The sequence below is a fragment of the Sardina pilchardus genome, chromosome 2 (genome assembly GCF_963854185.1).
Source record: "Sardina pilchardus chromosome 2, fSarPil1.1, whole genome shotgun sequence".
Taxonomy (NCBI): Eukaryota; Metazoa; Chordata; class Actinopteri; order Clupeiformes; family Clupeidae; genus Sardina; species Sardina pilchardus.
Window position 1 is genome coordinate 1,677,294 of NC_084995.1, and position 25,350 is coordinate 1,702,643.

At 42.1% G+C, this 25,350-nt stretch overlaps 2 protein-coding genes and 1 non-coding gene across 5 annotated transcripts; 1 reads left to right on the forward strand and 2 right to left on the reverse strand.

Annotated features, from left to right (window-relative positions):
* Positions 1-3,848: 3,848 nt before the first annotated feature.
* exosc9 (exosome component 9) lies at positions 3,849-9,420 on the forward strand. Of its 2 annotated transcripts, none has more exons than XM_062515895.1 (12): positions 3,849-3,978; positions 4,185-4,279; positions 4,683-4,802; positions 5,350-5,452; positions 5,569-5,706; positions 5,823-5,905; positions 7,820-7,952; positions 8,059-8,147; positions 8,288-8,434; positions 8,674-8,831; positions 8,930-8,994; positions 9,158-9,420. In XM_062515895.1, the coding sequence occupies exons 1-11, from the start codon at positions 3,913-3,915 to the stop codon at positions 8,986-8,988; spliced, it is 1,191 nt and encodes a 396-aa protein (XP_062371879.1). In that variant the 5' UTR covers positions 3,849-3,912; the 3' UTR covers positions 8,989-8,994; positions 9,158-9,420. The 2 variants fall into 2 exon arrangements, with proteins under 2 accessions (XP_062371879.1, XP_062371886.1); XM_062515902.1 differs by having other exon boundaries at positions 8,677-8,831.
* A 671-nt stretch (positions 9,421-10,091) lies between these two features.
* trnai-aau (transfer RNA isoleucine (anticodon AAU)) lies at positions 10,092-10,165 on the reverse strand. The gene has a single exon. It is a non-coding gene; the product is annotated as a tRNA-Ile (tRNA).
* Positions 10,166-15,198: 5,033 nt separating this feature from the next.
* Positions 15,199-25,345, reverse strand: ptpn9b (protein tyrosine phosphatase non-receptor type 9b). 2 transcript variants are annotated; one of them, XM_062515922.1, is made up of 14 exons: positions 25,249-25,269; positions 23,854-23,909; positions 23,602-23,745; positions 23,332-23,421; positions 23,105-23,229; positions 22,852-22,957; positions 21,510-21,620; positions 20,644-21,371; positions 20,427-20,523; positions 20,130-20,199; positions 18,531-18,609; positions 18,168-18,318; positions 17,820-18,027; positions 15,199-17,661 (listed from the first exon to the last, which is right to left on the reverse strand). In XM_062515922.1, exons 3-14 carry the CDS (start codon positions 23,653-23,655, stop codon positions 17,438-17,440), a joined length of 2,043 nt encoding a protein of 680 aa, XP_062371906.1. In that variant the 5' UTR covers positions 23,656-23,745; positions 23,854-23,909; positions 25,249-25,269; the 3' UTR covers positions 15,199-17,437. The 2 variants fall into 2 exon arrangements, with proteins under 2 accessions (XP_062371906.1, XP_062371899.1); XM_062515915.1 differs by lacking the exon at positions 23,854-23,909 and having other exon boundaries at positions 25,249-25,345.
* Between the last annotated feature and the right edge of the window lie 5 nt (positions 25,346-25,350).

The following is a 25,350-nucleotide window of genomic DNA, read 5'->3' on the forward strand; positions in this document are numbered from 1 at the left end:
ATAGCCTACATCATCAATCTACTGAAGATCCCCAGAAAATATCCAACTTTGTGGAAGATTTTTTATAGAAACCTATATACTGAGCCAGATAACTGATACACTTCCTTTCCTTTCTACTATAAAGAATGAGGCAAGACAAATTGGCTGAACCCAAAATAACTTATACGATCAAAATATATCTGTAGGGCCTAGATGAACTGAAAAAGAACATAGGTTTAATAACAAATCTCCTGGTAATGATGGCCTTACTGGCGAGTGGTCTTTCAAGATCATTTTGCAGAATTTTTGTTGAATGTGTTCAGGGAAGCTTTAGATGTTGGTAAACTCCCTCATTCTATGTGTCAAGGGTTAATTACCTTGATAGCCAATAAAGATTGCTTACTAATTGAAAACTGGAGACCTATAACTTTAATTAATAATGATACAAAACTATTTGCTCATATTTGCACAGCGCCTCAAGTTATGTTTACACTCAATTATAGATGAATGTCAGTCTGGATATTCAAGGAAGGCTTATAGATGACAACCTTAGAATAATTGTATATTATTCATAGACATACTGTATATACTGTTAAGCATAACAAATATTGTAGTTCTTAATGCAATAAAAACTTTATAATGATTGTAACAGTTCCGTGAAACTTCCAGGGGCACTACCCATAGATTTGACATATCTAGGTATAAAGTTAGATGACCCTGCAGCACCAATTTGCACCAATTTATAAAAGGAGAATTTGCAGATCTTCACTTTGCCCGGGATTTTTTTAAACATCCGTTTATATGTGTTGTCATGTGGATGACAGGTCCAATCGTAGACAAATACCTTCATTTAAGCAGATACCCGGCTACTGTGTACAGGGCCTTAAATCTTAAGAAATGTGCTCTTTCCCCTCTAAAAGATGATGTATCTATAACTGAAGTTAAAGGGATATTCCGGCATTTGCGCCCATGGTACGGTTGCAACTTGCCTTGATCATTACGCCAGATGAGAGTGTAGTTCCGTGTCAAATCATCCTAGAAAAACGCCAGGTTTCATTTTCAGTTGGTCTTATTGCACTTTCTAACTTGAGAAGAGACACGTTTTAAATGGGAAAATGACCAGAAATCTTGGTCACTTGTAAGCATGATGCTAGCAGGTGAGAAGCTAACGGTCTAATCCGATTCAATGATCTATGCTAGGCTGAAGCTAAAAGTTGTATCGGCAGACTCACAGAATGGCTGGATGAACGGGAAAAAGGTCAATATCGATTGTTTTGCTCGAGGGGAGGTGGGAAATTAGCTTATTTCCAAAAATGCGGAATATCCCTTTAAAGTGTAACTTCATCTCATAACTCCACCCACTTCACATTTCTGAAAAAGGCTTTCAAAATGGGCAGGACGTTCTGAAATTTGGAAGGGAGTGCAGCCCTGCTGCAGCCAATCAACCATGGTGATTTCGTGTCAATCTGGGAATGAGTGCTGCAGACATTTTTTTTTTCATTTCATTTCATATTTATTATACAGGAAAGTATTAAAAGTAGCAGAGTTACAGTTTAAAACGGGCCTGACTCAGTGTGTTCCTGTTCTGCAGCACATATAACACGGACAAGACACATCATACATCAACATTTACGTACAACACGAGGCAAACATAGACATCGGACTTAAAAAGACAGTAGTTTAAAGGTAAATTAAAGTTTAAAGGTCAGTGTTTGCAAGTGTATGAATTGAGGTGTAATTGTTTATAGTGTTTTTTGAATTGTGTGATGGATTGTAATTCTCTTATGTGTTGAGGAATGCCATTCCAGACTCTGGTAGCAGTGTGTATGAAAGATCTCCGCCCAAAGCCATTATTGTATGAGGGAACTGGGTGGAGGGCCGTGGAAACTGACCTAGTGACACGCACTTGAGGCATGTTGTGTGTTGGTAACAGAGAGATAAGTGTTCATGAGGTGCTGTGTTGAAGTTGAAAATAAAAAGAGATAGCGTGACTGTAAATAAAATTTTGAAAAGACAGAGCATGTGATTGAGAAAGTGCAGTGCAATGATGTGTCCATTTAGGAAGATTACAGTGGATCTTAAGAGCTCGGTAATATAACCGTGCAATGGGTTCTGTAACTTCCTTTGTGGTGAGAGACCAAATTGGTAGGCAATATGAGATGGTTGAGATTGAGAATACAATCGCTTGCAGATAAGTTTTGGAGACAGAAAGGGATAGATATGATCTGATCTTGTTGTATACATATGGTTTAATTTTTTTTGTTAACTTGGAAACATGTTCGCGGTATGTGAGGTGTGTGTCAAGCAACACTCCCAAGTTGGAAGTATTGCTATGGGTCTATAGTTAGAGACCAGACAAGGGTTGTCAGCTTTAAAAATTGGTGTAATTTGGGCTGTTTTCCAGCTGGAAGGGAAAATGGACAGCCTGATACAGAGATTAATTAAGTGGTGGAGAAGAGGTATAAGGCTGTTAGCGTGGGTCTTCAAAAACACAGTGTTATATAGCTATCACGGCTATTGGAGTTTTTCAAAGTGTTCAAATTCTTTATGAGATCATCTTGTGTGATCTCAGAGAAAGAGATCATCAGTTGTTGAGGGTAGGGGGGGAAAGGCATTGGAAATGGGAGAGGCAGATGCTGGCCCTTGAACTGATGATATGAAATATTCGTTACATGGCTTATCACAGGTAGGGTAATCAGGGCAGCAGGTGTTGGGGCGTTTCATTCCTAATTTGTAACGACCCGGTGACGTAGAGTTGGATGAAAAGTGCAGGACTATGTCAGCATTCCAATAGCATTTTGAACCAAAATGCCATGGCATGTTTCAACCTGTAGAGGGCGCGTAGAGCTATACCTCCAATACAAAATCATACGAAATGTTACTTTTCTCGGGAAACACGATTTTTGTCAATATAACCCTGGTAATAGTGTAGGTCACCACTTATGAGTAATTTCAATTAATCAACAGCTCAAAAAACATATTTTAGGATGAAGTTACACTTTAAAGGCATTCAACTTCAGGTAGAAAAAATCAGGTAGAAAGAATGCAGTATAACTTCCATTCCCTCATCCCAAAAATTAAGGTTTAATTTATGGCTGATGCACGACTTATCTATCAAAGGTCGCATACTCCTCCAAAACTGAAGGCTTATCTCACTTAGTTTATCTCAAGTGTTGGATGTTCCTAAGTGTGTGTCTAAAGAGATAGACTCTACCTTATTACATTTTAAATAAATGTATAAAAATAAATTATATAAATATAATTATAAATCTAAATATAATTTTCAAAGTGAACTCAAGTGATCAAGGATTACGTAACATGACATATAACTGTCATATATTACGTATGACGTAAAATATGACGAATTAAATTATTTGTATTTAATTCCGAATCTCATTTTCCAGAAAATTGGTGGAATAGAGTTGCTCCAGTGTCATTTTGATAACAAACTTCCTATTAAACTCTCCCATTTCTATAGGCCTGCAGGCACTTTTATGTTGGCTTCTTACTTACAAGCACAACTTCTCACCACATAAACTTTTTTTTGAGATGGCTAGGTTCTAGAAGTTCTGTGCAATCAACTCGATGATTTATGGTATTAACATAAAATGTAACAATAAATGGTTAAGACAGATAATACTTCACCCGGCCACACCTTCATAAGAATAAATGGTTGGGAGGGAAACCTGGTTTTGCAGCCTTCAAAAATTTATTGTATGGTGATTTTTGTATGCAATAAAGATTTTTTGTTGTTGTTGTTTTTTAAGGATTTTATAAGCGCATTACTTCCGAAACACATGGTGGCAGTATACTGTTAGTATCTGATGTGAAACAACAGAAGAAATGTCTCCCAACGTCATTAGATCGCGCCTCATACAAAATACCAACAGACACAGCGTGGTTGTGTTTTAGAGTGCCGTTACCTTAAACAAAATGAAAGATACACCATTATCAAATTGTGAGCGGCAATTTCTGCTCAAGGCGATAGAGGAGAGAAAGGTATCCTTACTTTTTCTGTTTTCAGCTATAGCATGCGTGTTTAGTAGTTTGTGTAAAGAGGGTTTCCGTTGGCTACTGGAGTCTCTAATGTGTGTGCCAAAGTAGTATAACTTTAAGGCATCCGTCTCTGTTGGCCACCATAGGTCATGCATTTTAATACAAATTTATAGTTTTGATTGCTATTAGATCTCCAATATTTCTTTCAGCGGGTGGACGGAAGAGAAACGTACGACTACAGAAATATCAAGATCACGTTTGGCATGGACTATGGCTTTTGTGTTGTTGATCTTGGAAAAACGAAGTAAGTATTTGCAGGGATCTTTCTCCTTATATGGGGGTGGGTATGTTTGAGGGAGCTGTCAATAGTTGACAAAATGTATGAAGAAGCGTGAGGTGAAGTCACCCAACTTTCCTAACAGGTCAGTTTTTGGTTGTAGAACCAGAAAGCTACTTGCAGAAACTACCTCTGATCTGATGACGTTTACCAAAATTACATCTGGGAAAATGCTCACCTGTTCTGATGTGCAAGAATCTTCTTTGTCTAACCAGTATTGTGGTCAATGAATAAGAGGTGTTGTTCATGATGTTTATGGCCCTTGGCTCTACTGCTGCCCTGATGGAGCTGGAGCTGGCTCTAACTGTGCTCGTGTTTGCTAGTGTTTTGCAAAAGGCGGTATTAATGACTCTGTTGTCTGTTTACTTAGGGTCATGTCGCAGGTATCCTGTGAACTGGCTGTCCCCAAAGAGACTCGTCCTTCAGAAGGGATCTTATTTACCAACGTAGAGCTGTCACCAATGGCCTCACCTGCATTTGAACCTAACAGGTAAATAAAGAGTGAAACGGTTAGTTGGGCTGTCTACTGCATACCCTCAGAAACTGACAGGATGAGTGCCAAGAGCCCAGCTGTTATTACTTAAAATGAAGGATTTACTGTAACTTCAGGGTAGTTAAAAAGCTCTTGTCCACCAAAGTCACTTTAATTGACATGCAATGGCAGGTCTCACTGATTTTTGCCCGATGAAGATCCAGTAGGGTCGAAACGTTGCTTTTTTTCATTAAACGGGAGCAATTTATCAGTGTTGAGGACATAACATTCCTTTCCTAAGCTATTCTCCATTTGTCCTGCACCTGCAAGGTGGGATGTGCACACAGCTACTTTTCTTGAGGTCTCACTGATGAACAGTTCCTTTGAACTAGACCAGGATGTACTGTGAAAAGGACCAGCTGGTGGAGGGAGTATGATGCTCTGGACAGTGTTCGGGGACTGTTGTGCAAGTGCTCCGGGGTGTTAATTAGTCATGTCGCCTTGTGAAAGCTGTAAATAGGATGGAATTGTTCTTGAATGCTTGTGTTTCTATACGTGTTGGCAGGCAGTCAGATTTGCTGGTGAAGTTGAATAGACAATTGGAGCGCTGCCTTCGGACCTCAAAGTGCTTTGACATGGAGTCACTGTGTGTCATCTCCGGAGAAAAGGTATCAGTCTGGGGAGAGAGTTAAGAGTGTTCTAGGCCCATAACTGAAGCAGGCACTCATTGGCCTGTTTATCAACCCTGGAACCCAGGTTTGTTTGTAAATATTGTCCTTTGTAGGTGTGGAGGATCAATGTGGATGTTCACGTGTTGAACCATGATGGGAATCTAATGGACGCCGTAAGCATAGCAGCCATCACATCTCTCTCACAGTTCAGACGGCCAGAGGTCAGCATCCAGGGGCGAGACGTCACTGTGGTGAGTGCCACCAGGACTATGTTACTAAAACAAAAAATGAAATATGAACCGGGTTAGATTTTGTAAATAAATAATTGTGTGTGTGTGTGTGTGTGTGTGTGTGTGTGTGTCTGTAGCACACAGCTGAAGAGAGAGACCCTGTTCCACTAAGCATTTATCACATGCCCATCAGCATAAGCTTTGCCTTCTTCCAGCAAGGGTGAGTGAGTGTTAAGCAATCACACAGCACTCTTGTACAGCCACTACATCCTCTCCACTCAACTCCTCTCCTCTCTTCTTGACAACCAACAGACTTCACTTTCTCTACTGTAAATATCCCAATCAGTGCTTCTCTAACAATTCCATTCCTATTTGTTATGAAAGGCATAATGTATAGAACACTGCTCACTATTGGGAAAATAAATACTGACAGGGCGAACCAGACCCTGACATGAAGCGGAGGGGTCTTGTTTCACCCTGAGGGTACTTATTTTCCCGATAATTATATGCGTTCTATATAACCAAAACGAGAAAAGAAACGTAACACAATGGCCCTCATTTATCAACCGAGCGTAGAAACCTGCGTACATCTGAGCGCAGAAATCATCTTACGACGAGGCTCACGTGTGATTCTTCAAACTTTCGTATCACTCCAATTCCAGCGTAAGAATAAACGTGTGTTGATAAATGTGGCGGCTGGAAACAAGTATAATTTAAATATCACGCCCCTATATGCTCGTTATATGCTCGTTTTAATGGCCTCGCCCCTGGAATTTACGACATTAAGGTGCATTTTACGCGCAAAAGAGATCATTCACCCTTTTCACGCTAACGTCAGACACTTTCCGCTTTGAAGCTTTGCTGGGTATCAGTTCATCCGGCGTAAGCAAAAGCTATGGTGATACGGTTACAGTTCTTGAGGTAAGATTAATATTTCATGTGTATTTATTATCTTCATTTTCCTTGTTATCGTTGGCGATCATTGCCGTCACGTAGCTGCCTTGATTTGAGAGTAAAGTCCGTAGCCTAATCCTTAATATATAGCAGCAACTTCAGCTAGCTTCACCGAAGATCAAGTTGGTTTGATATTGGATATTCGACAGAGATTCAAAATAAGGAACGGTCTTTCATTGAGTATCCGAATATCCAATATCAAACCAACTTGATCTTCGGTGCTAACATGTTAGCTAGCTGAAGTTGCTGCTATGTATAGCAGGGGTCTCCTAACGTTCGGACTAACGTTATGTTCAGTTATCGTTTGCAATTGCTCTCATAGCTGCCTTGATTTGAGAGTAAAGTTAAATGACGTTATGACTGTATATTACTGCTACTGGACGAACTGATACCCAGCTGCTGACATCACGTGAAAAGGGTCTATTAGTAATCTCGAGCCACAGTGACGTCCAGCTGAACCTTGTTCATTTTGACAACTAGAAGCTGTCATCAAGGAAGGCGGGAAACTAGAGCGATTTAAGAGCAACAGACTTTATTTTCGCAGAGAGAAAACGCATCATACTATAAATACATTCATTACAAAACCATACGACACTGAAATTTGCCCTTTGAAAATAATTTAAAATATATAATTCATGAATGTTTGTTTGCCAAAGAGAAAGTAATCATCTCCTATGTGGCTATCCTAAGCCATCAAATGTGTCAATATAATATGTTACATTGCAGCAAATAGGCTGCACATGAACAGGAAAGGTGTTATGTCCGAGATAGTCCATGAATTCAACTGTTAAACTTTCTAATCCACCGCAGATTTACTGCTGCACGGTGCTATGCCGCCTGAAAAACTTGCGTACGCGAGTTCAGACTAGACGTGAGATTTGAGCGTATAGCACCGATCACGTTCACATTGATAAATGCCATACTTTGCGTGGAAACAAGCGTACGCCTGTTTTACGCCTGTTTTTGGTCGTACACACGTTTCACTTTCAATTAATGAAATGATGACCTTTCCCATTCCCATTCAAGTCAAAGGAGCGTTCTACTTGCACTGTGAAGAGCCGTATAATAATGTAAGAGGAACACCTATAGGCTACAATGAGAGCCAGGCTGTGAAAGTGGATATAAGTAACCAATCAAATGTAGTTGATTGTGATTGAGATAAAGCTCTGGTCTGCCACAGGTCTTATTTACTGGTGGACCCAAATGACCGTGAGGAGAGAGTAATGGAGGGTCTGCTGGTCATCGCCATGAACAAACACAGAGAGATCTGCTCCATCCAGTCCAGTGGAGGCATCATGCTGCTTAAGGAGCAGGTGTGTGAGTGTGTGGGGAGAGTGAGAGATGGACAGCAGTGCGTCTCAGTTCAGAGTGAGTGGTGGGAATCTGTGGTCTAATTGTTTGTGTGCTTCTCCATCCCAGGTTCTGCGCTGCAGCAAGATCGCCAGTGTGAAAGTGTCTGAGATCACAGAGCTCATCCAGAAAGCCCTGGAGAATGACAAGAGAGCCAGGTGTGTGTGTGTGTGTGTGTGTGTGTGTGTGTGTGTGTGTGTGTGTGTGTGTGTGTGTGTGTGTGTGTGTGTGTGTGTGTGTGTGTGTGTGTGTGAGAGAGAGAGAGAAGTTTACTCATCCTTTCCTCTCATTATTTTAGGAAAGACCGAGGCAAGTTTGGATTTGCAGAGTCCTTGCCTAAAGAGCGAATCACTGCACTGAAAACACAGGAAGCCCCAGTGGAGATGAGCGACATTCAGGAGACGGCTAGTGCCATCATCAGTAAGGCAGAGGGCCCACTGAGCACGTATCCTTTGGCCATCCTGGAAAAGTGCAATGCACAGTTCAGCAATCGACATACACAACTCAGTTAGCAGGAATGTGTTAACTGAACTTTAATGGGATTTTCCCCACTGTAGTTGGTTGATATGAGATACCTCAGTGAAGTGGCTAGATCACTTGTTTCTTTCTGAGAAAGAAACAAGTGATCTAGAAACAAGTCTAGATCACCCCCCCCCGACACAGTTGTCTTCCTTAACATGTAAGCAGCCAAGCGGTACGTTCTCCAGTGGTGCATGCTGTAGGAGTTGGGCAGGTGGGTGAAGGTTTAACCAGCTCATGGGGCCTGGAGGAGGAGGAGGAGGAAGAGGAGGACAAAGAAGGAGAAATGGAAGAAAGGACGACTAAGAAAACGTGGAAGAAAGGTTTGGAGAAGATGCTAGAAATGAATAACTTTATATATTATGTGCAATAATAAATATATTAGTTTAAAATATCCGTTGTTATTGTATTTGTATTCCAGGTGATGTTGTTGTCATCTCGGATAGTGAAGAGGAGGATGTTGTTATGTTGAACCAGTAACCACATGTGAGTGAAGAACAGTTGGGTAATATATGTGGATACTACTGGGGAGAAATTCATTTTTTAAATATCCAGTGGTGTGAAATGTTGTTTACTGTCTTAGTAATATGGGAGTATGAATCTTGTCTGCTTTGTTCTAGTTTTCATCAACTCTGATTGCTTCTTATAGATGCTGTGCTGACGTCGTACCAGAAGAGGGCAACAGTATTTTAATAAGAAGATGATGAAATATTCAACAACAAATGTGCTCAGTTCATGCATACAGTCTGATTGCTGAATGCTGATTTCAAGTAAATTACTGATTTGTAATCTGAGTGGTAGTTTGTTTAGGATGTGTAAATGTGTATTTATGCCTTTTTGGTGTTTATCTACATCATGTATGTATCTAATATACCTATGTAAATAAAGGCTATGTGTATTTCGTAGAGCTGACTTGCCTATCTGATTGTTTTGTTCGTAGTTTTTTAAAAAATAAGATATTGAAATTGTAAGGGCAACCTGGTCCATGGAGCACTCCGAATGAATTGTAGAGAATTATGCAATCTAGTATTCTATGTCTAAATGAAATATGACAGACAATAGATCAGGCCTATGATCAGCATTGTTACCACAATAATTAAAGAGAAACTATGCAGGATTGGCGATTTCATCTTCGGTTTCGGTTTCGCTTTTCGTTTTCGCTCGTTTTATGCTTGCATATTTCTCTGCAGAGCTTCTCTTACAGCTTTAGCGTGTATATTTATACATATATAGGCTATACATAAATTGCAAGCGTGGTTCTTCTTGTCCCTTGCGCGTCTCAGACCTCCAGATGTAAACAAGGAGCGATCGCCTCCTGCACAAACTGCAAGGTTGCAATAGCGGATAGGGACACTGGGGGCGGGAGGATATATTACTGTTTTTGATGAAACTGGTCAGTCAAGCAAAACAACGATTTCTAAGCGATTTTATGACTATGAAAAAGTTGCATAGGATCTCTAATATGGATATCTATTTCTGACCCATTTCGTTGGTAGTATTCAGCCTACATACTGGTATTGCCTATCATTTCATACGCAGCAGTCTTGATTCCCCCAATAAGTGGAATGGTGACAAAAACATGTTGGCCCGTACGGGGATCGAACCCGCGACCTTGGCGTTATTAGCACCACGCTCTAACCAACTGAGCTAACCGGCCACGCTCTTGCCGGGAACATTAACCAATTATAACCCATTTCCGTTAAATGACGTGTCAAGTGCGACATACGGTGAGGGACAGTCCCTATGTTAAATCAACCACCTGAATCCGGCTCGTCAGATATGAAAGCTGTCATGGAATCACCTGAGAAAAACTTCTCTGCTATATTCTTAACAATGCAAACTAGCATTAGTAAACCACCAACCGTCTAGCACTGCTGCCAACCCTCCCGTTTTTTTCCGGGTTTCTCACGTATCTTAACGTTTTCCTGGCTGTCTTCCCAATTTCCCCTAACATTGTTTAATACGCTCACAACAGAGAGCCCGTATCTACCATCGGACCTGCCTGTCTGCTACCCCCTTGCCCTTCCAGTGAAACAACAGGTTTTCAAAGCTTGGTTTTGCTTGATTGAAGGCGACTTTAAGGGGGGTTCACATTGTACGCGCAAATGGCAAGTACTGCGCTATGACCAATGTTGGCTTGCGCTAGCTTGCCGCTGCGCTGAGCAAAGTGCAGTGCAAGTGGTATTTTGCCACTTACACCTACTGCGTGTGGCACGGTCAAAGTTGAACCATGCTGAACTGTGACTGCAGCGTGCACAGTAGGCTAAATCATACAGTTAAGCCCAAAATTATTAGCCCCCCTGAAATTTTGGAACATTACTCTAAAATTCTCCTTAAATTTTTCATCCCTGATCAAATTTTAAAAATCAAACATTCGCCAGTGTTATTATGTAGAATCTGGTGCATTTTGGAGTGTTAATATATTATTAGGAATGCTTAATCTCAAATTGTGTGAAAAGTGGAGTGGTCAAAATTAATAGCCCCCATGTGATTTTTTTGCTTTTAAACGCACACGACCAACCTGTCGCCTTTCAAGCCACACCTTTGCAGTTAGTTAATGTCCAGACAACACCTGAACACCCAACCAGCATTGATTGTTTACCTAAAGACTTCAAGGAACAGGCCTACAGGCACTTGAACACCTGTCTGAGAGGGGACTGCCTTTACAGGCATACTGAAGATAAAGGAAATCTGTCTGGACCTCAGAAAGAACATCATTGAGGCCTATAATATGGAGAAAGGCTATACTGTAATTTCTAGATGCTTCACAGTCTGTAGAACAGCCGTGCAAGGCATCATTACAAAGTACAAAGAGTTCCAAGTTTGTGCATAACAAACCTAAGTGTGGATGAAAATGCTAAATATCTCAATTTAGAGAGAAAAATCATCAGGGATGTTAGCAAGCAACCCTGCACATCCGCCAAAATGATAGTTGCTGACCTTGAGACCTCTGGGGTTAAAGTCTTGAGGAAGACAGTAGCGAGGGATTTTTATTGTGGAGGCCTCCAAGGTTATCGGCTGAGAAAAACCCCTTACTCCAAAAGGGGCGCTTCAAAGTCAGACTGAACTTTGCCCATGCACATTTAAAAGCTAAAAATGAGTTTTGGAAAACTGTCCTTTGGTCTGATGACATTAAACTGGAGCTGTTTGGGCACATGGATGTTGCCTATGTTTGGCGAAAAAAGGGAAGGCCTACAACCATAAAAATACAGTTCCCACAGTGAAGCATGGTGGTAGGAGCATCATGTAATGGGGCTGTTTTGCTGTCTCAGGCACAGGGAGCCTTGTTTGGGTGCATGGGATCATGAAAAAGAAAGATTATGTTGACCTTTTGAGGGATAACATCAAGACACCTGCTCTTAGTCTAGGCTTAGGTCACCACCAGGTCCTTCAGCATGATAATAACCCAAAGCATAGTGAAGAGTGGTCTAAAACGCCCTAAAGGATACCAAAATCAAGGTGCTGGAATAGCCTACACAGAGACCAGACCTCAACCCCATTGAGAATCTGTGGCACGTGCTTAAAGCAAGAGTCCATACAAGAAAACCATGCAGTTTGAACGAGCTGGAGCTAAAGAGTGCTTAAGAGATATGTGCCAACCTAGTAAAAGACTATTCAAAGAAGTTGTTGTCAGTTGAAGCAAAGAAAGGCTACACTATTGACTATTAATGGTCTGGGGGCTAATCATTTTGAACATGTCAATTTTTGCTTTTCTTGTCACAAATCAGAGCATGAGTAAACAATGATCATCAAACTTTGTGGGCATACTGTCTTTGCGCTTCTGTAATCATATAAACTAGGCACATTTTTGGAAATGGTAATTTTCATGTATAAACAAAGGATTATATCTGAATTCATAAGGGGGGCTAATAATTTTGGGCTTAACTGTAGGTCTTTTGAGCTGAGCCACAAAAGTGCTGCGTACAGTGTAAATTCCCCTTTCACATGCACAGTGACCATTATTACCTCCGCCAAGGAGGTTGGTTTGTTTGTTTGTCTGTTCGCAAGATAACTCTAAAAGGTATGGATGGATTGCGATGAAATTTTCAGGGAAGGTCTAAGATGATGATTAAATTATGTTCTCGCTTTGCGGAGGTCTGCACTCTGAATGCTTTTTTAGTTGTGTCTTGCACATGTGCAAGAACTGGCCTGCTGCTGAGCAAAATGTAGTGCAAGCGGCATTTTGCCATTGCTCGTGTGTGCCATGGTCAAAGTTGAGCCATATTGAACTGTGACTGTGGCGCATTGAAAATAGGTCTTACGCACTGAGCCTGGCAGTAACCACAACAAAACTCTTTCAGACATTATTATTACCTCAACGAAGAGCAACCTAGCGGCAAGCATAGTGCATGCCTCGTAGCCTACAATGTGAACCCAGCTTTAGTGATGTTGGCCTATTTAAGACAATGGTGTGATTATTGCAGTACTTGACTAGCTTCACACCTCATTTAGTTATGGTGCGATCCAGTTGTTCTAAGGGCTCTTCTAAAGGGATTTCACATACACACAGCATGCGTTTCACTCGCAGCTAGATTGCTCTTGGTTGAGGTAATCTCTGAAGATGTGCTTGCGGCCAGGTTCAGCACAAATACAGCACACCACGGTCAGCGGCAGGCACTGCTTTACGAATTAGCCTGGCCCCCAGAATTTGGGATTTGCTCTGGTCCCCTTGGCCAACAGTTTAAGAAAAAGTAGCTGTGTGCACATCCCACCTTGCAGGTGCAGGACAAATGGAGAGTAACTTAAGGATTGTAATGTCCGCAACACTGATAAACCCTGCTCCCGTTTAATGAAAAAAAAAAAAAGCAACGTTTCGACCCTACAGGGTCTTCATCAGGCAAAAAACCCCCACCATTTGCCTGATGAAAACCCAGTAGGGTCGAAACATTCCACTTGACCAACAGGCCATAGAAGCCCATTGTCAATGTTCCTAAAACACTGGCACACATACTAATCCGGCCTGCACATGTATTTCTTTGAGTTAACAAGTGCATTTACATCCCTCGTTCACAAGACTGCTACACTTTTGAAACGATAAGAGTTTAATGTACCAATAAATTAAGCTTAATTTCACTGCTAGTTAGGCTACACCCCTGCTGGAAACCGTAAGCCAATGAACCCTTTCCAGACCCACTCCTATGTATAATTGTGAAGGTCTGGGTATTCTCAGTAGTATACCAAGGTTCACCTTGCATGCACCAATGGCAGTGCTAAACACATTATTTCCAATGCCTTGTGTGCACAAGAACTGGTCTGCTGCTACGCTGAGCAAAATGCAATGCAAACACCATTTTGCCACTCTTGTGCGTTCTGCAGTCGAAGTTCAACCATGTCTGTCTTGTGCGTTCTGCAGTAGAATATCAACCATGTCTATAGATTTGATGTAAAGAGCCAAATTCTGCAAAAAGCGTGTTAGTTAATAGGCAAAACCTGTAATTGACGTCTTTTGGAAATGTTTGTGAAAGTAGACATTTGCGGGATATTCTGACCCACACCCTACTCCTTATACTGTACTACATATTCTGGAGGTAACAAATAGTATGTTAATCTTTTATCTATTGCCCTTCAAATGACCAGACATTGCACTGTGCTGCTCTAAAGCAGGATAGCACACAATACCAAGATTCTAGATGTGTGTTCATTTGGCTTTACCCACTTAAAGGAACACTTTTTTCATATTAAACTACGTTATTCCCCTAATTAAGACGAGTTGATACATACCTCATGTTTCAATGCGTGCGCTCACTGGCTCTGGCGCGCGGCGCAACTTTGATAGCACTTACAGCCCAATGCATTCATTAGGATCCAAACAGAGATGAAGTTAGATGCGACCAAACATCTCCATGTTTTCCCTATTAAAATACAGTTACACAAGTAGTCACACGACCAAGTATGGTGAGACAAAATAAAACGTGGTGCATTTGTAAGCAGGTAAGAGGGATATATTGTGTGGCGCAGTAATATATCACTCTTGCACTTTCAGTTTCACTTTGGAGCGAGGATATTACTGCGCAGAGTCTAAGTGCTCCCAATATTATTCCGCCAGACCGCCACACAATATAGTTATCCCTTTTACCTGCTTAGAAATGCACCATGTTTTATTTTGTCTCACCATACTTGTTCGTGTGACTACTCGTGTAACTGTATTTTAATAGGGAAAACATGGAGGTGTTTGGTCACTTCTAGCTTCATCTCTGTTTGGATCCTAATTAATACATTGGGCTAGCTAAGTATCAAAGTTGCGCCACGCGCCAGAGCCAGTGAGTGCACGCATTGAAACGTGAGAGGTATGTTTCAACTCGTCTTAATTAAGCGAATAACATAGTTTAATATGAAAAAGCGGTGAAGTGTTCCTTTAATTTTATCGCTCAGTATCAATAATCGATAATGAGGGTTACAATTAAGAATCTTAATAGTGTGCAATTCATTTTTACCATTACCTGACATAAAATACATATGCTAGTTTGATATGAGAACATTCTTACCATTGTCGGTGTGTGTTTACAGCTTAACAAAATATAAACCATATTCACATTACTTTAAATCTACTACAATCCTTTCAATATCTATTTCAAAACTTCACTTAAATGAATACGCATCACTATATTTCTTTCTTTGCATCAATCACTGTGAGAATCATGTTAAATATATCAATGTATGAGCAGTTTTAAAATCAGTTTAAAATTTAGCTGATGGCCAACTACTTTATTTACTTCGGTACCAAACATGTTTTCGTATCATAAAAATTAGTAATGTATTATTGTGGCATACATGTCTGATTGAGATTTACATCATATTGTAAAATTCACATAGATTTATTCAGAGTATAGAACAGTGGAAAGCGCCCCAGTCCTGATGCTTTTTTAACTGTTTATAGTAACACTGAACAGGCAGACCTTCACACTTCCGTTTGAGAATAATATCAGTTTTACTACAACAACACTAATGCAGACGCAGGGGAAGGCCATTATTCAATCACAATATCTTTGAGCACAGAAAAAAAAGAACATACAAATCGCATTCCCATTTGTCATAGACAAATTATATGTGGAGAATGAAGCCCAGGAGCTCCCGGAGTCCTCTCTGCCCTCTCAATCGTCTGGGGCCAGTGTGCCACCCCAGCCCTAACCATTAGACGCCCTGGTCTACGCCCCCACACCAGCAGCAGGGCGGGCAGTGGCCACTCAGGCAGGCTCCAGTGGAGGTCATGGGCTCAGTTCCATGGCAAGTCAAAGAGTTGAGCAGGTAAATATGACCATGGTTGGCAGGTGCGTGTAACAGGTGCAACACTGCAACTCCTTAACATTCAGCTCTCCTCTCTACCCTCACACCCGCTCCCCTCCATTCAAAACAAAACTCATCTGGCACATAAACAGACAGACAGAAAATCACCACGGGGCTTTGTATTTGATGGCAGTTCATCATTGTTCTGTCAAATAGATCACCACGCAGTCTAAAGTCACTGCAGAGTCAAAAGCCAACCAGCACCAGCCAGACATCTTTCCATTTCTTGTTTGATTTGTTTAGCTTATCAAATTACTAATTTCCATTGGTGGTGTTGCTCTTTAGTACCGTACCAACATTCATTCAGTTTTCAATACTGCTGAAATTTTACAAAGACATAAATAAAACGATATAATACAGTATACTGTATAAAATATAACAGAGAGAAAAAATAAACGTGATAGGTTTTTGTTTTGAAATGTTTGGGGGTGAAGGCTTGACACTAAAACAGTAGAGTAAACCCCTGAGCTTAAAGAAGATCAACACCGTGCTACGGCAAGCAGGAAGGCACAGACATCAGAGGCAGCGTCAACCTCACCACAACACTGCACAGTAGTAGTGTCAGAAACAAAAGATGAGGGGAAAAGGAGAAATAAAAGCAGGGGGATGAAGCGTGGGGGTGTTGGGGGTTGTCAGTCGAGGCAGGCAGTGACTTCTGTTTGTTTTAAGGCGGAGTTCAGGACGGGCATCGTCACAGAAAATGTACACACAACAGATTCAAATGATGCAGGTCTGACCAATACACACGGTCACCATGGATATATATCAATCTCCTTTTCAACACCTCATACTCTAGCCCACAATATTTGTATATATTCATATATATTTATATATATTCATATATTTCTTTAACAATGTCAAGTCTATTACTTAAAACAAGGCTTTTCAAAGGTTGTTATGCACAATATATAAATGTATGTTACAAGAATATACACTGGGTTTTAACTCACGACTGTAATTAAGGGTACATCCAAGCATTCCACGTGATCACTTTGGCTTTCAGGTTAGTTTAAATATGCACATATGATAATCAAAATACAAAACCAAAGCTGGAAAGACATAGGAGACGGAGGACCAAGTCCAACAGCCATAGGATGACCAACCGAGTCAGCCATCATGTCCTAACAAAGAAACCAGTTCAAGTTTCACTCATGTTCACACACAAAAAACTGTGTGAAATGAACAAATCACGTATGATAAACCAGAAACGAGGTAACAAAAAAAGTAACTAAAAAAAGAAGAAAAAAGGGGGGGTGGGGGGGGGGGTAAAAAGTGGGTAATATTCTTTCAAGTTTGCCATTTCACATGTGCAAGTCATTATTTTTAAAATAAAAATGCTACAACTGGTAAAAACACGCCACTGACACAGTTCCCATCATCGGGACTCAGGTCAGTCCTTCACAACCAAACATAAAATAAAGGCTTGAAACGGCCGGACCAATGACTCTTGACTCCTCTCCACCTCCCCTCCTTCCTCAGAGGCAGTGAGCTTTATTGAGAGGCTGGACTGAGGGCAGTGAGGACCAGAGCGAGGCTGGCTTCCTGTCGTCGCGCTCCCAGTAGCCTGCCTGTGTCCTGCATGTCCTTTCGGTCTTCCGTCTCTCGCTCTCTGTCCCTCTCGCTTCACGACATTCTCTCTGTGGGATCACTCGCTGTCGGTCTCCAGCTCGGCGTCGGACCACTCGAGGGGGGGGATGAGGCCGGTCCTCTGGGCGTGCTCCATGACCGCTGTGTAGCAGAAGTAGTACTGGTCCCACGTCTGGATGCTGTAGGCTCGCTGGGTCCGCATGCGGCGCACCGTCTGCTCCACGTCCACCGTCCCAATGTCCTCCAGACGGGACAGGCAGATGTCCAATGTGCAAAACGTACCTAAGACACACAACAGGAGATGGACAGAAAGACCGACAAACAGGCATTAGACATTAGAGGATCCATGTTTTCCAGAGGAAATACTGAGCAGGGCACATTTCCTGTGCGCTTCCCAATTCAGATCTCATCACGGCTTTAGAACAGAGACAGTTGTGTACCTGTGCGGCCAATGCCTGCGCTGCAGTGCACCACAATTGGGGGACCTCCAGCAGGTCCTGTCCAATGAGGTCCTAGTGCACGTACACCCGCCTCCTGCCTTTCTTTGACCTGAGACCTGAAGTCCAACATGGCCGAGGCAGACTTGGGAACCCCAAAATCAGGCCAACTCAAATATAGGTAATGAGAGACGTCCCTCGTCTCACCGGTCTGAGGAACAAAGGACACAGAACAAGCGGTCATCACACCAAACGTGTAAATAACGAGGAAAAAAACACCAGAGAAGAGTCAGCACGGTCTCAGAGAGCTGCCACTGAATGGACGTGTGTGTGAAATTATTCTGCACTCACTTGGTTGTTGTAAAGCTCCAGGTGAGTCAGCTTGAAGTCCTGGAAAGTCTCAATGTGAACACTCCTCACCAGGAAAAAGCCATAGTCCTCAGTCTGGCCCACCTCCAGCGGCCAATACTGCCCACACTTCACACGCCCACGCTCTACAACTCTAAACACACACACACACACATACACAAAATCAACAAACAGATCTCCAGTTACACACAACAGGCCACAGATCTTTCTATGATCACCTTGCTAATCACGATACCGGGTGATATAGAATCACATTCAAATAATCAGTAGCTTTGTGTCTTTTTTGCAAATTCACTTGTTATGATTATAAATCATACAATGACAAACAAATGTATTGTACTATACCTGGTGGTCATAACGATGATTAAGACCATTTGCTCCCACACCATTCTCCAGAAATCACCAAACGTTTTTGGCAGCGGCCCTTAAACAAACATAGATAGACAGACTATAAAGACACATTCTCAACAAGTCATAGGAAGACAATCTGGAGAGATCCTCTTTCTATGCACACTCATTGAAACCACAGTGCAGGTTCATTTTCGTGAATTTCTTTGGAAATAGATTTCTTCATGACTATGTGCTGTTTGATGAATTTGATGAATCATGTTTGACATCATTACAAGATTTTTTTCCACCAAATTATGATTAACACCAAAAGTTAACCACACCAAAAGAAGAAAAAAAAACGCAATACAGTAGGAGTATGTTGCAGACGGTCTGGTCTTTCTGGTACCGTGTCCTTAATGTGTCTCTAGCAGCGCAGTGCAAAGGTGGCCCTTCATTAGGCCCTTCATTGTGTAGGCTACATACTCAAACAAGTCTACTCTTGTTTTATTGCTGTAAGAAGCTTTGGATTAACTTAAACTTGACACTTACAGACATGGAAGCAGATCTTCTTGCATGGTAGCATAACCTTTATGTTATCCTAGCATAATCTCTAACTTCTACCATGATTCTGTGCACTATGGAATAACCAAAGTGATATTAACATTTGTGCAGTACATCTCAAATGGTTAACCGGTTATTCCACTATCCGTGCACACACCTGACCGTGTAGTGTAATGGTATTATGTACACAGGACAGGTTATGATAAGTTGTATAGATACCTGGATGCAACGATTTGTTCACGTCATTGTTTAAGTACTACTGAAAGACTTTTTTGATCAAAGGAACACTCATCAGCTATAAGACTCCACATTTAGATTTGCTTCGTTCATTGGAAACGAACCTACACCAATTATTATGTTCGAAGCATGTGTAACTAACTGGATCAACGTGAATAACTCCCCAAAATATTAGTAGTTGTGCATACTTGAAATCCATTAGCCCCTCATTATTCCAATTATATTCCTCCTTCTACATCGTATTCAAAACACGTAGCCTAACATTCTCAACGGCACGGTAACAATTCCCCCTAAAAACATGTTCTTTTACTTCAGTGGCATAAAAACCCCATTGATCCTGAATCAATGCACTCCAAACGACATTGCGTTAATCTGATGACTAGAAGTCACCGCTAACTAGCAGCCTATGCGACTTATCAGCCGTGTTCAAAATGTGTGCTTCAGGTGAAGCTCACTGGTAGACAGTGAGGGTCACTCAAATATTTGCAAAACTTATTCCACAACTTATGTGATGACCACGTGCGTAGGCTACAAACTCTCTTTTGCAGTACTGAACGTTTCCAATGGCGAATTACTTTACTTGCCAATGCAGATTGCCAATTTTAAACCCTGCTTCCATTTCAAGAGGTTTCCTGTCCACAGCCTCCATAAGACACTCTGAAATAACTGATCATTATAATTGGTGCTAGACAAAAGGAAGTGCACTGAAAACAATCATGGTTAGTGCTGTAGGGCAAATTTACGCTCGTTACAAAACTTATTCAACAGAGAAAATGCAGACCAGAAAAAGGACCAAGTAAGGGGATGAAATTTTACCCTGAGTGGCGACGTAGGCTCGGCTCCTCTTGTACCCATCCATGAAGCTGGCGTTGATGTAGTCCGTTGTCTGAGCAAACAAACAGACATAACTAAATAAAATAAACATACAAACAAACAAACAAACTTCATAGGAATCAACGCTAACAGCCTCAATAACTACATACCAAGGCCTGAATAACTTTAGCCCACTATCACTTTTACACATCATGACACGTCATAAACACCATTAGTCTCCATCAGATGAAGTTTCCATCAGATGACATCATACTTGTGCAGAGGGCGGTTGATACCCACCTCGTCGTCCTCCTCATCGAGAGTGGTCAATCTGACACGGGAATCATCCAGGCACAGGACATCGCTGTAACGGTTCTTGATCTGGTTGGAAGGCTTCCTGTGGGTGCAGAACCACATGACAAGACATTCAAACACTCACATCCACAAAAAATAAAAAAGATAGCACACCATACAATCTATGGACATCAAGTCGTTGGTCCCCAGAGACTGGGCTCACTTTGAGTAGGTGAAGGTTCCGGTGGGCGGCTCTTTGCGGATCCGCTCGTACTCCTGGTAGATGCCCCTCTTGCGGCTCCTCTTCACATGGGCCACCAGCTCGTGCACAGTCATGCCCCCCAGCTCGGGCATGTGCACAGACACCTCCATCAGCTCCAGCGGCAGCGACGGGGGGCTGTGGGAGGGGGGAGGGGGGCGAGATTTCTGTGGCAAAGGGGGAACCCCGTCTACCTCTTCCTCTCTCTCCTCTTCCTCCTCTTCCTCCTCCTCCTCCTCCTCCTCTTCTCCCTCTCTGTCTCCTTGTCCATGTTCATCCTGAATTCGTCCATCCGATTCCCACTCGGTCTCCGTGACGACTATGTTTTGTGTGTGTGTGTGGTGTATGGGTGTGTCAGGGGGGGTGTCAGACTGCGGAGGTGGATGGTGACCACGCCCCTGGAGAGCAGAGCCATTCCAGTGCTGTGTGTGATTGGGTGGGCTTCGGTGATTAGGCAAGTTGGCATTGGTCCCGTCCAGAGGGGCAGTATTCTGCTCTGGCCAATAGGAACGCAGAAGGTTACCTACACAGTCCGGGTTATCATTGGCGTCGCTATGGTTACTGGCAGAGCCAGTGTTGAAACAGGACTGGACCCAGGCCATGTGGCTGTAATTTAAGGTCCCACCCAGATGCTCAGGAAGAGAGGACACTGGGATGTGATTGGCCAGTTCATGTGCCTTAACGGTGCACACCTACAACGGACAACAGGGCAGAAGGACAAACACCTGCTTTAACAAATATACTGGTCATCACAACAGTATTTACGTCACCTTGGGGGTTGAACCTCCACTGAAGTACTGTAATATAGGGTTACTGTAAACATGGCTTACTCTCTCTCTCAGCTTCTCCCGCACAAACAGACGCAGCACAGCAAACGGTGCCCTGAACCACAGTGGAGAGGACACGATAAACACACACTTCAGCCGGGCAGGAAACGCACCCTACAACACCAGGACACAAACACAGACGTTAGTTTTAATGAAATAATGACAAGTAACTGATTTAATTCAGATTTGTATAATTGATAACAGTCATCGATTAATTGACTTATGGACTGATGATGAACACTGATTCATGCAACCATATATAAGGCTATCGAGTATGCAAGTCATCAACCTGAACAGTTCCCTCAAAAGATCATTGATATGGGCATGGACTATAAAAGATGACATTGTGCTCCAGAGAGGCGCTCATGCTGACATCTCTGCTACCCTCTATTAGGCTAATCAGCCTGACTGTGGCATTGAGCATTCTCCTAGGATTACTGTCACAGTCCTGGACTGCTCAAAGTCATACTCCTCTTTCACTATCAACTTATGTGTGATTGCTTAGCCTACTGCATAGCAGCTCAGAAGTCAACAGCCATTCAAATATGAAGTAAGTCGAACACACAATTCAACAGACAAGTGGTTTGTCACATCAATCACCATTTCTCTAATGTCACCCTGCAAACTCTCAGAGTTAAAGTATATCTGTATACAGACCTCTGCTCTTTCCCAGCCCAGGACTACAGCGTGGTATGGAGACCTTTAGCTTTTATTATGTGCAGGTGTCCAGCGTGTCTAACAGTTCAACCTTTCAGTAATTTGCATGTCAATTGGAGTCAAATGTCACTGAACACGCCCCCACCCCCTAAAAAAACTTGGATTTCTGCTATGTACAGACTAGCTAACAAGCTTTTGACAGTGCCAGTTGTTCCTACGTTGGTGTGTGCAAGGCATCTGTGCGCCCTGTATGGTAGTTACACTGTTGGATGTACACCAAAATTCTTCACTGCCGCTTTAAATGACCAATATGCAATTTTAACTAAACGTAATTAATATTCAAAAGCCATTCAATTACACCCTTCCCTTTTGTGTTCCTCTCGCCGAGTCACATGCTGATTGGCTTAGTGGATGGCTCCACTCGGTTTCCAATTTACAGAGCCAGACCGTGTAAGCACACCGAACAACCAGAAGATCACAAGGAACAGTAAGCTAAACTGGAGAGAAAGTGTGCTAGATTCAAATCACACTCTGAACCTTTAAGATAGATCAATCTGTTCAGCCTGGGAGGAACAGCCAGCAGACAACACAAGCAAGGGGCCCCACCCTTTAGCTGCCCTTTTCACCCATGGGATATTCTTGACACAAAACACACAATGAGAAATTATACAGAAGTGACACAGCTTACTTTAAGTAGATTGAGGATCTTGACACACAGCTCGTAATCAAAGTTAGCGTACGTTGAGTTGGTCATATCATAGATGAATATTAGCCCATCCCGCTGGGTCTGAATACTAAAGAGGACAGAGAGGAAGAGGAAGCAGAAGCAGAATGTAATCTCACTGTGTGCACAATGCAAAGAGCAAAACAATTGAAAGTCTGAGCTGTATGTGTACAGGTGATATTTAGTAATTTTACCAAACCAAACATCTGTTCTGTACCTCTCAATGGCCTTATCCAGTTGATAGATGATGGCCTGCAGTACAGCCTTATGGGTAGTGAGTTCAGGCCGATGGAGGCGAGCGGTGAATAGAGCCAGAGCAGCACCCTTAGAATCCCGACCAGGCTGTGCATGATTAGAGATACACATCAGATCACTTCTTGCACTTATGCAACAGACACTTTTACTTCACTACAAAGGTCCCAACAGACACACTAAGTCACTCACCAGCACGGTGAACTTTCCACTCAGTAACTCTGTTCTCAGAGGCTCCTCATCTGGGTTTATGTTGTAAATTCCTTCCTTTATTCTAGTATTCTGAAAGATAAACACACAAGCACATAAACAAACACATAACACACCAGATGTTGCTGCAATGCACACCATATCAAACCATGCAACATGTTTGGGGCACCAGCAAAGGGCTAACATCAACATTTCCTAACATGACATTCAGATCAGAAATAAAGTTCTGGAATGTGTCTGTAGGTTTATTACCTTATAGGCTTGGAAGAGATCAATGGCTCGGGACACGTCAAACTTGCGTGCCATAAGAAACTTCACTGCAGTTATCTCAGACACCAACACAACATTATGTGTCTGTTCCCGACTCCGCAACTCTGTCAGGAACTCCTCCACAGCCTTCATATGGACACACATAAAAACATACACAGAGGTCAATGCACCATGTGCTTATGTGCAACCCAGTTATGGCTAGCATTCAATACTTACAAGAATGGAATCAATTACCCAAGTTCATGTAATTTTCTTTCAAATTTGTCAGTTGTTCAGAAACGTAACATCACCTGTTGAACCAAGGCAAACTACAGGAAGGGTAATGATGCCCTAAATAATGTAACAATACCTAGAAATAAATAGGAAATTAACTATCTATCACTCTAGCACTAGGGGAAAAGCAGGTATTACAGCTACAACGCCTACATGTTTAAATATCTTTTAGGCATACCATCTGCCCCTCCCCCAATTACAAAGGTGTGACCCACTAACCAGATGAAAACATAATGTAGTTGCTTCGACTCAGAAGTGTCAATGTAAGCTATTGGAAGGAAGTAAAGAAAACATTACTTTGAAGTACAAGGCTGTTTTGTCGCACATTTCATATGAGACCAGAGACAGATGAAGGTAGTATTTTCAATTCAAATTCAGTCTCACTTGAGGGGTTTCATATCAGTCTAGACTAAAGAGGCCGTTGAGCACCAACTAAATAGTCTGCCTACCTTCTACGTACAACACCCAGATCAGGTAACTCTAGGAAACATTTGTCAACTCATCCAGGAAGCTCAGCGAAACATAGGGATGTCATGAATGATGTGCCATTAGCCATTAACACCTGGTGACTGACAACCTCAAAGCTATCCAAGTTACCTTGCCCGCTAGCTAGGTATGCTAGCTAATGTAAATTGTGCTTTCCTGAAGTCATGTATTCAACAACTTCACTCGCTAATGTTAACATACCATGTTCTACCATTACCCCAACGGAGAGTAGATGGTCTATGATTTCATTTGCCCAATCCTATGACAAGATGAAATCAAGACCAGCTATGGTGGATAAAGGTTACCTAGCCTTATTATACACGGACCAATCTTGCATGCAGATTATCGTTTCCCAAGTAACGTTAACGTTATAGGTTAACGGTATGAAGATGTTTGGCTCAATCAGTTAACTGTTAGCTGACAAGTTTCATACCAAAATAACACTATCAAGGAACTGGTGTTAGTCAACACTTCCTGCGTTATGAAGATAACAGAACATCTTCAAACAGCGCAGTTTTACAGAAATCGGACGATTAAGGCTTAAACACCGTATCTTACAAAATCTCCGACCCAACAACGTGCTAATCAGCAGTCAGCTAATGTTAGCTAATAAGCTAACTAGCTAAGTTGGCTAAATTCAAGAGGACTGCTGCGCCTCATACGGGACTTGGTTAGCCAGCTAACTAGCTAACCAAGCTAATAGCACGAAAGGGCCGCAGCTACTCGGGAAGACTTTCAGTAGTTAGAAAGGACACTAATATGTTTCCGTATCAAAATAACAACAATAAACTACATGTCGGTGGCGAGAGGAGCAAATGGCCCGTCAGAATAAAACCCAACGCAAGTACAAAACTGTAAGTTGTGCCTTACCACCTCCTCTTGAGTTGTCAGGGCTTCCGCCATCTTGAAGCCTCGGCAACGTCGTAGCTACGGGCTCGCCCACAAACCTCACGCACGCGCAAGTCGCACGCC

Excerpts from the sequence above, each read along its gene's own strand:
- exosc9 (XM_062515895.1), top strand. The coding sequence starts at position 3,913 with ATGAAAGATACACCATTATCAAATTGTGAGCGGCAATTTCTGCTCAAG. Across the intron at positions 3,979-4,184 it reads AGGCGATAGAGGAGAGAAAG|CGGGTGGACGGAAGAGAAAC; the intron begins GTATCCTTACTT and ends TATTTCTTTCAG. Across the intron at positions 5,906-7,819 it reads TTTGCCTTCTTCCAGCAAGG|GTCTTATTTACTGGTGGACC; the intron begins GTGAGTGAGTGT and ends GGTCTGCCACAG.
- ptpn9b (XM_062515915.1), bottom strand. The coding sequence starts at position 25,281 with ATGGCGGAAGCCCTGACAACTCAAGAGGAGGTG. Across the intron at positions 20,524-20,643 it reads GGAACCTTCACCTACTCAAA|GAAGCCTTCCAACCAGATCA; the intron begins GTGAGCCCAGTC and ends CTGCACCCACAG. Across the intron at positions 18,319-18,530 it reads ATCATCGTTATGACCACCAG|AGTTGTAGAGCGTGGGCGTG; the intron begins GTATAGTACAAT and ends GTGTGTGTTTAG.